Source organism: Dipodomys spectabilis, unplaced genomic scaffold (assembly GCF_019054845.1).
Source record: "Dipodomys spectabilis isolate Male_0828 unplaced genomic scaffold, ASM1905484v1 ptg000299l, whole genome shotgun sequence".
Taxonomy (NCBI): domain Eukaryota; kingdom Metazoa; phylum Chordata; class Mammalia; order Rodentia; family Heteromyidae; genus Dipodomys; species Dipodomys spectabilis.
In genome coordinates this window covers 2,802,837-2,812,611 of record NW_024870976.1, presented here as the reverse complement: position 1 = coordinate 2,812,611, position 9,775 = coordinate 2,802,837, and the positions used below count along the sequence as shown (strand labels likewise).

Here is a 9,775-nt window from a genome sequence, read left to right as displayed (position 1 = left end):
ACTCAGAGCGTGGATACTGTCTTTGCTCAAGATTCATACTCTAGGGCTGGGAAGGTGGCTTAGTGGTAGAGTGCATGCCTTGCATGCCTGAGGCCCTGGGTTCGATTCCATTCCTCAGCACCACATAAGCAAAAAGAAAAAAGCCGGACATGGCGCTGTGGCTCAAGTGGTAGAGTGCTAGCCTTGCGCTGAAGAGCTGAGGGACAGCACCCAGGCCCAGAGTCGAGGCCCCACAACCGACAAAAAACAACAAACAAAAAAAACTAGAGCTGGAAATGGTAGGAGGAAAGTTAGTTAGAAGTGATACAGGAGGTGGGGGGAGGATTGGGTGGGGGGCGGGGGAGGCTGGGAAGGGATGGGAAGGGGAAACAAAGGAGGAAGCTACAATGCTTGATAAGAAATGTACTCAGGGGCTGGGAAGATGGCTCAGTGGTAGAGCGCTTGTCTTGCATGCCTGAGGCCCTGGGTTTGATTCCCAGCACCACATAAGCAAAAAGAAAAAAGCCGGAAGTGGCGCTGTGGCTCAAGTGGTAGAGCGCTAGCCTTGAGCTGAAGAGCTGAGGGACAGCGCCCAGGCCCAGAGTTCAGGCCCCACGACTGGACCAAAAAAAAAAAAAAAAAACAGAAGTGATACAGGAAAAGATGTCACAGGAAACCATCAGCTTACACACAATCTACTTGTTTAGCATCAATTAGTTATGTATATGGAGGTTACAATGATGTATGCTGTGCAAGAGTGCTCAGTGTTATTTTAATACTATTAAAGGAAAAATGGGGAGCGGGGCTTGGAAGGTGGCTCAGTGGTAGAGTGCTCGCTAGAAGCATAAAGCCCAGAGTTCAATTCCTCAGTACCACATATCCAGAAAGAGCTGGAAGTGGTGCTAGCCTTAGCAAAAGAAGCCCAGGGACAGTGCCCAGGCCCTGAGCTCAAGCCCCAGGACTGACAAAAGAAAAAAAAAGAAAAGAGGGGAACAAAAGAAAAGATCCCTCTGTACAGTATTTTCACCTTAAAAAACTTATTAAAAAAAAAAAAAAAAAAAGAGGGGTGCCGGTGGCTCACGCCTGTAATCCTACCTACTTAGGAGGCTGAGCTCTGAGGATCAAGGCTCAAAGCCAGCCCAGGTAGGAAAGTCTGTGAAATTCTTATCTTCAATAAACCACTGGAAAACCGGAAGTGGCACTGTGGCTCAAGCGGTAGAGTACTCGCCTTGAGCTGAAGAGCGCAAGGACAGAGCACAAGCCCAGAGTTCAAGTCCCACAACCTACAAAAAAAAAAAAAAAAAGCCGGGCGCTGGTGGCTCACACCTGTAATCCTAGCTACTCAGGAGGCTGAGATCTGAGGATCGCGGTTCAAAGCCAGCCCGGGCAGGAGAGACCGTGAGACTCCTATCTCCAATAAACCACCAGAAAACCGGAAGTGGCGCTGTAGCTCAAGTGGTAGAGCGCTCGCCTTGAGCTGAAGAGCTGAGGGACAGTGCCCAGGCCCAGAGTTCAAGCCCCACGACCGACAAAAAAAAAAAAAAAAAAAAAAAAATCGGGTTTTCAGATGGACTAGAAGAAACACACTTTTCCTCTCATTTGTAATAACAGAATACATGCTCCCATCAACTGAAAAAAACCTATGTCCAACTTCAGGATGGAGTAGATTTAGGCAGAAAGGACACCTGTAGTTTTTTGTTTTTTATTTATTTATTTATTTTTATTGTAAAGCTACTATACAGAGGGTTACAGTTACATGAGTGAGGTAATGAGTACACTTCCTCTTGAACATTGTTACCCCCTCCATTGTTTTCCCCCTACCATCCCCTCCCTCCCTCCCTTCCCCGAGGTTCTTTTTTTTTTTTTGATTGTGATTAAATGATTACATAATTTCAAAGTCACAAGTTCATTCTAACTTCCCTGGAGCAAATTGTCTACCACAGTCTGTAATATATAACAGTGTTCACATGTTATATACCATATTTGTGATCAGCAGCATGGGGATATTTAGTAGTGGTTCAACCAGATGAGCGGGAGTTCTTTGTTTCTTAAGTCCTGTTAGTTTTGTCGTATCACCTAACCTTTTGGATTTAGCATCCACTTATCAGGGAGACCATGTACCGTTTGTCTCTTCGTTCTTGGCTTACCTCGCTCAACATGATTCCTTCTAGCTCCATCCATTTCCCTGCAAATGCCATTATTTTGTCATTTCTAATGGCTGCATAATATTCCATTGTGTATAGATACCACAAATTTTGGATCCATTCATCTGTGGTGGGGCATCTGGGTTGTTTCCATATCCTAGCTATTGCGAACAGTGCTGCAATAAACATGGAGGGACACCTGTAGTTTTAGTTGCTGTTTACTGAACATCTATTGAGCGCCAGGTCTCACACCTCCTGTCTGTCATCTGTGGGACCCTGGTGTCTTCCTGTGTCAGAGGGGCTGAGGAGGGCCTGGGTTTTCAGACCAGGGGACTTGCAGGGCACAGGGCTGATAGCTGCCTTCTAGATGGCAGCTACAGATAGAGCAGTTGTCAAAGTCTGTCAGATGAAGTCATTGTATTAGAGAGCTGGAAACAAGGAGAGGGTGGGCCAGAAAGGAGGAGGGCCCCAGTGCCTGGCAGGGCTGGGGACAGCTCAGCGAGGCCCGGCCAGTGCACTCCAGACGGGCCACAGGCACAGTGAGGTCCAGCACAGTAGTGGGGGAGACTGAAGCAGGGCTTTGCCCTCAGGGCTGACCGTCAGCTTGGACCTCACAAGGCCAAGGCCGACTGTCTAGTGGCTGAGACCCTGGTAGAGTTGAACCTGGAAGGGGTGAAGGATCTTTATAGTCCAGCCTTGGGTTCTGCTGCCTGACTACCACTGCAAGCCCCGCAGGCCGGCTACCAGGACAGCATGAGCGAGCAAGAGAGGGAGGCAGAAGAGGATGAGGAAGCGGGCAGCTCTGACACAGCACCCATGCTGCCTGGGAGGCTGTCTACCCGCCAGGCCTCCGCCCCCACAGGCCCAAGGAAGCCCGGCCTGGCCGCCCCAGGCCTCAGGACTTTGCTGCTGCCTGGGAGGGCCCTGGTTGTGCTCTTGTTCCACCTGCTGCTGCCTGGGACAGTCTTCCTGTTGGTGCTGCTGCCCGCAGCTGCCGTGGTCTACGTGGGATTCCTGTGCCATTCCAGGGTGAGCCTGAGATCTGGATGGGGCCTACAGGGCGTGCCCCCCCCCCAGGGAGAAGCCACACTAACTGCCCCTCCTGACACCCCTCGCTGGCACCCAGAGTCACGTGTGGCCTTCCTACTAGCTTCTCATCTGCCAGCACCCCACAGGCTTTGGCCAAAGAAGGGCTTTTGTTTATCACTGCCTAGCAGCTGTCTCCCCTCCCGGCGGGTTCCCAGCCTGTACCAGGGGCCATGAGGGGCCACCAGGGCCACCAGATCCACCAGGGCATCAGGGGCTGCCAGGGGATCAGGACACCAGGGCATCAGGGGCTGCCAGGGGATCAGGACACCAGGGCATCAGGGGCTGCCAGGGGATCAGGACACCAGGGCATCAGGGGCTGCCAGGGGATCAGGACACCAGGGGATCGGGGCACCAGGGGATGAGGACACCAGGGCATCAGGGGCTGCCAGGGGATCAGGACACCAGGGAATCGGGGCACCAGGGGATGAGGGCACCAGGGGATCAGGGCACCAGGGGATCAGGACACCAGGGAATCGGGGCACCAGGGGATCGGGGCACCAGGGGATCGGGGCACCAGGGGATCAGGGCACCAGGGGATCAGGGCACCAGGGGATCAGGACACCAGGGGATCGGGGCACCAGGGCCGGGATGGGGCAGGGACGGCAGTGGAGCTCCAGGAAGAGGATAGAAGCTCACCGTCCTCACCTTCCCTCCTTCTCTCCTTCCTGATACAAGAGGCAACCGCAGGCAGGCCTTCTCTGCAGACAGGAAGCAGAGGGTGGGCTAGGGACAGCAGCTCCGCGACGGCTTCCCCGGGGCTGGCGAGGGGGGGGGAAGGGCGGGGCAGGGGGGAGCGGCCGGGCCGGGGCGCCATCCGGACCCCAGAGTTACAAGATCCCCTTCCATCCCGGCTTCGGCAAGGCTCGGCCACGGCCCTGCCCACCCCGCCCTCCCCTCTCCGGTCCCGCCCCGCCTAAGGCTCACCTCCTGCCAAGTTGCACCTTGACCTGCCTGGCTAACGCCCCACCCCAGGTGGGCCCCGCCCCGCCCGACGCAGGCCCCGCCCCACAACGTAGGCCCCACCCCGCCCTACCAGACGCCGGCCCCGCCCCAATGACTCCCGGCCCCGCCCCCGCCCCGCCCGCAGGTGCGCCCGGCCCCGCCCCCAGCGGCGCCCACCCCGCATGACGCCCGCCCCGCCCCGCCCCCAGCGGCACCCGCCCCGCATGACGCCCGCCCCGCCCCGCCCCCAGCGGCGCCCGCCCCGCCCCGCCCGCCCCGCATGACGCCCGCCCCGCCCCGCCCGCAGGTGCGCCCGCCCCGCCCGCAGGTGCGCCCGCCCCGCCCCGCCCCGCCCCCAGCGGCGCCCGCCCCGCATGACGCCCGCCCCGCCCCGCCCGCAGGTGCGCCCGCCCCGCCCCGCCCCCAGCGGCGCCCGCCCCGCATGACGCCCGCCCCGCCCCGCCCGCAGGTGCGCCCGCCCCGCCCCGCCCCGCCCCGCCCCCAGCGGCGCCCGCCCCGCATGACGCCCGCCCCGCCCCGCCCGCAGGTGCGCCCGCCCCGCCCCGCCCCGCCCCGCCCCCAGCGGCGCCCGCCCCGCCCGCAGGTGCGCCCGCCCCGCCCCGCCCCGCCCCCAGCGGCGCCCGCCCCGCATGACGCCCGCCCCGCCCCGCCCGCAGGTGCGCCCGCCCCGCCCCGCCCCGCCCCCAGCGGCGCCCGACCCGCATGACGCCCGCCCCGCCCCGCCCCGCCCCCAGCGGCGCCCGCCCCGCATGACGCCCGTCCCGCCCCGCCCGCAGGTGCGCCCGCCCCGCCCCGCCCCGCCCCCAGCGGCGCCCGACCCGCATGACGCCCGCCCCGCCCCGCCCCGCCCCCAGCGGCGCCCGCCCCGCATGACGCCCGCCCCGCCCCGCCCGCAGGTGCGCCCGCCCCGCCCCGCATGACGCCCGCCCCGCCCCGCCCCGCCCCCAGCGGCGCCCGCCCCGCATGACGCCCGCCCCGCCCCGCCCGCAGGTGCGCCCGGCCCCGCCCCGCCCCGCCCCGCCCCCAGCGGCGCCCGCCCCGCATGACGCCCGCCCCGCCCCGCCCGCAGGTGCGCCCGGCCCCGAGCCCCCGCTGCCGCCCGCTGCTGTCGGACCGCGGCTCGGCCGCGCTCATCGTGCTGGGCTTCCTCTCGCTACCGCCGCTGCTGGTGCTCGCCTCGGCAGCCCGCGCCCGCCTGGCCCGGCGCCTCCGCGCTCTGCTGCCGCCGCCGGACTGGACCCCAGGACTCCGCCGCCGCCCGGGGCCCGGCGACCGCGGCCCGGCGCACGGCCGCCCGCGGGGGGAGCGGGGGGAGGAGGAGCAGGAGGAGCCGGAGCGGCTCTGCGCCTGGGTGTGACGCCCCGCCCCGCCCCGCCCCGCCCCGCCCCGCCCCGCGTGGAGCAACGGCCGAGGCCCCGCCCCCGCCCCGCCCCGCCCCGCCCCGCGTGGAGCAACGGCCGAGGCCCCGCCCCCGCCCCGCCCCGCGTGGAGCAACGGCCGAGGCCCCGCCCCCGCCCCGCCCCGCCCCGCGTGGAGGAACGGCCGAGGCCCCGCCCCCGCCCCGCCCCGCCCCGCGTGGAGGAACCGCCCCGCCCCGCTGCGGGAGGCCCGCCCGCCGGCGCTCTCGTGGGGCTTTGGGTGCGGTTTGTGCTTAACAGTCCTGGCCTTGATCGCGGCTGGGCGCCGTCCCCGCCCGCTCGAACCCCGGCCTCCCGGCGAGGACCAGCCCTGCCCCCGCCGGGGTCCCCCTCCCCCCTCCGCCCCCACCGCTCCCTCCTCCTCCCCCCCCCCCGCCTCCCCCTCCGCCCCCACCGCTCCCTCCTCCCCCCCCCGCCTCCCCCCTCCGCCCCCACCGCTCCCTCCTCCTCCCCCCCGCCTCCCCCTCCGCCCCCACCGCTCCCTCCTCCTCCTCCTCCCCCCGCCTCCCCCTCCGCCCCCACCGCTCCCTCCTCCTCCTCCCCCCCCCCCCCTCCGCCCCCCACCGCTCCCTCCTCCTCCTCCTCCCCCCCCCCTCCGCCCCCACCGCTCCCTCCTCCTCCTCCCCCCGCCTCCCCCTCCGCCCCCACCGCTCCCTCCTCCTCCCCCCCCCTCCCCCTCCGCCCCCACCGCTCCCTCCTCCTCCCCCCCCCTCCCCCTCCGCCCCCACCGCTCCCTCCTCCTCCCCCCCGCCTCCCCCTCCGCCCCCACCGCTCCCTCCTCCTCCTCCTCCCCCCCCTCCCCCTCCGCCCCCACCGCTCCCTCCTCCTCCTCCCCCGCCTCCCCCCTCCGCCCCCACCGCTCCCTCCTCCCCCCCCCGCCTCCCCCCTCCCCCTCCGCCCCCACCGCTCCCTCCTCCTCCTCCCCCCGCCTCCCCCCTCCGCCCCCACCGCTCCCTCCTCCTCCTCCCCCCCCCTCCCCCTCCGCCCCCACCGCTCCCTCCTCCTCCCCCCCCCGCCTCCCCCTCCGCCCCCACCGCTCCCTCCTCCTCCTCCTCCCCCCCCCCCCGCCTCCCCCCTCTGCCCCCACCGCTCCCTCCTCCTCCTCCCCCCCCCGCCTCCCCCCCTGCCCCCACCGCTCCCTCCTCCTCCCCCCCCGCCTCCCCCCTCCGCCCCCACCGCTCCCTCCTCCTCCTCCCCCCCCCGCCTCCCCCCTCCGCCCCCACCGCTCCCTCCTCCTCCTCCCCCCCCGCCTCCCCCCTCTGCCCCCACCGCTCCCTCCTCCTCCCCCCCCCCCGCCTCCCCCCCTGCCCCCACCGCTCCCTCCTCCTCCTCCCCCCCCCCCGCCTCCCCCCTCCGCCCCCACCGCTCCCTCCACCTCCTTCCCCCCCCCCCCCGCCTCCCCCCTCCGCCCCCACCGCTCCCTCCACCTCTTCCCGGACCTCCCTCCCACCCCACCCCTCTCCCCCCATCTCCTTTCCCCCGCCTCCTCCCCTCCCGACCTCTCCCCCCACCTCCTCCCGGACCTCCCCCCTCTCCCCCTCCCCTCTCTTCCTTCCCTCCCTCCTTCCCTCCTTCCTTCTTCCCTTTCTCTTTCCCTCCCTCCTTCCTTCTTCCTTCCCTCCTTCCTCCCTCTTTCCCTCCTTCCCTCCTTCCTTCCTTCCTTCTCTCCCTTCTCTCCCTTTCTCTTTCCCTCCCCTCCTTCCTTCTTTCCTTTTTTTTTTTTTCTTCCTGTTCCTGGGGCTTGAACTCTGACTGTGGCCCTGGGCGCCATCCCCGAGCTTCTTTTGCTCAAGGCGAGTTCTCCACCACTTGAGCCACGGAGCCACTTATGGTTATTAGTACTATACTATACTAAACTATACTATTTAGTATGGTTTCCTGGAGATAGGAGTCTCATGGAGTTTCCTGACCGCGATCCTCAGGTCTCAGCCTCCTGAGTAGCTAGGATGACAGGGGCAAGCCGCCCGCACTGGCTCCCCGCTCTCTGCTCTCTCCTCTCTCTCCTCTCTCTCCTCTCTCTCCTCTCTCTCCTCTCTTTCCCCCTCTCTCCTCTCTCTCTCTCTCTCTCTCCCCTCCTCTCTTTTTTTTTTTTTTTTTTTTGGGTCAGGTCGTGGGGCCTGAACTCTGGGCCTGGGCGCTGTCCCTCAGCTCTTCAGCTCAAGGCTAGCCCTCTACCACTGGAGCCACAGCGCCACTTCTGGCTTTTTTCTTTTTGTTTATGTGGTGCTGAGGAATCCAACCCAGGGCCTCATGCATGCAAGGCAAGCACTCTACCACTGAGCCACCTTCCCAGCCCCAGGCTGTATTTATATCTATACACACACACACACAGAGTTATTTTATATGCTGTACCTGATTTCAGTTTTTTAGTCTGGAAATCCAAATCTGTTCTTTGTGATTTCTGTTGGTTGCCACTAATAATGTGGAGTTTCTTTTAGTGTTTTGGTCTCTTCTTTGTTCTGTTGCAGGAATTTGAGCCCAAGTCTTCAGCGTGCTAAGCAAGTACCCCTCCCCAACCCAGCACTTATAAATTATCATTTTTAACTCCTGTCTGTGACAATTGTAAGTTCCTACTTTGGGGACCCTTCCCAGATGAAGCAGCACTGCCCGAGCCCCCCTTTAGTCTCCCCAGGGGCCCTGAGTCGCTGGCTCTCTTCAGAGAACCCAGCTTCTTCCCCTGACTGCCTGCCGCTCTGCACTGGTGTCTGGAAATCCTTGCTCTTCCACATGCTCCCTCCATGGCCCTGGGTGGTTGCCCACTACCCTAGCTATTTGCTTGGGTTTTGTAACATTTAATGGCGGCAGAGGTGGTGGAAATTTACTTTCTTGTAAACCCAGCAAGGAATTAAAAATGTGTGTTCAGGGCTGGGAAAGGGGCTCAGTGGTAAAGTGCTTGCCTAGTATGCATGAAGCCCTGGGTTCCATTCTTTATGAGTACTGGTGGCTCATACCTATACTCCTAGTCATTCAGGAGGCTGAGATGTGGAGGATTGAGGTTCAAGGGCAGTCCCAAGCAGAAAAGTCCAAGAGGGTCCATCTTCAAAATAACAAAAAAATGTAGCTCAAGCGGTAGAGTGTAAGCCAAGCAAGCCTGAGGCCCTGAGTTCAAACCCTGTTGTGTTCACTGTAATTTACTCAGGGTCCAGTGGAAATTAAAAGCATTTTTTGTGTGTGTTGATGATGGTGGTGTTTGTGGAGCTGCAACTCAGGGCCTAGGCGGTATCTCTAAACTTCTTTTGCTCAAGGCTAGCGCTCTATTACTTTGAGCCACAGTTCTACTTGCAGTTTTTGAGTGGTTAATTGGAGATAAAAATCTCTCATTGGGGCTGGGAATGTGGCTCAGTGGCAGAGTGCTTGCCTAGCATGCATGAAGTCCTGGGTTCAATTCCATAGTACCACATACACAGAAAAAGCTGGAAGTAGCACTGTGGCTCAAGTGATAGAGCCCTAGCCTTGAGCAAAAGAAGCTTAGAGACAGTGCCCAGGCCCTGAGTTCAAGCCGCAGGACCAACAAAAAAAAAGTCTCTTATTGGGGACTTTTCTACCCAGGCTGGCTTTGAACCGTGATCCTCAGGTCTCAGCCTCCTGAGTAGGTAGCATTAAAGGTGTGAGCCACGGTGCCCAGCTTGAAGAGGCTTTGAAAGGATGCAGCTCACCATACTGCCAGCAGGGCTCAGCCCGTGACCCGCAGGGGGAGGCTTGCACTGGGCTCGTCCGGTGACCTGAAGGAGAGCCCCCCGTGTGTGGTTGGGTCAGGTCCAGGGGTTTCTTGGGGCTTTCCGGCCTTCATTGGTGTCAGGCTTTGATGCTTTTCCTGATCAGACAGAGCTGGCCAGTGTCCAGGCTGCCTAGGAGAGCAACTCCTGGGCTGAGGTCGCCTTCCTTCCCCTCCACCAGGGCTGGCCAGCTGCCACCAGGGGCTGAGGAAGAAGAGTCTCCTGGGAAGACCTTGGCTGAGGACCTGCCTGGCCCCACAGTCGTCAAAACAACAGCTGGGCCTGGTGGGGGAGGGGAGGGGAGGGGAGGGCGGTTGGACAGCAGCTCTGTGCTAGGCAACTGCCTAGCTTGTTTCTGAAAGGTGTCCCCAGCTTCTGGGGCTACCCTGAGACAGGCTGTTTAAGGGGGAAAGCTCAGATAACTGGCCTCAGCCCATTTGTCCATGGCTTTGAGAGGAGCATCAAA

At 62.8% G+C, this 9,775-nt stretch overlaps 1 protein-coding gene across 1 annotated transcript; it reads left to right on the top strand.

Moving 5' to 3' along the window:
• Positions 1-2,770: 2,770 nt before the first annotated feature.
• On the top strand, positions 2,771-5,532 carry Tmem88b (transmembrane protein 88B). Its single transcript, XM_042702004.1, has 2 exons — positions 2,771-3,152; positions 5,245-5,532. The coding sequence occupies exons 1-2, from the start codon at positions 2,877-2,879 to the stop codon at positions 5,530-5,532; spliced, it is 564 nt and encodes a 187-aa protein (XP_042557938.1). The 5' UTR covers positions 2,771-2,876.
• Positions 5,533-9,775: the final 4,243 nt, after the last annotated feature.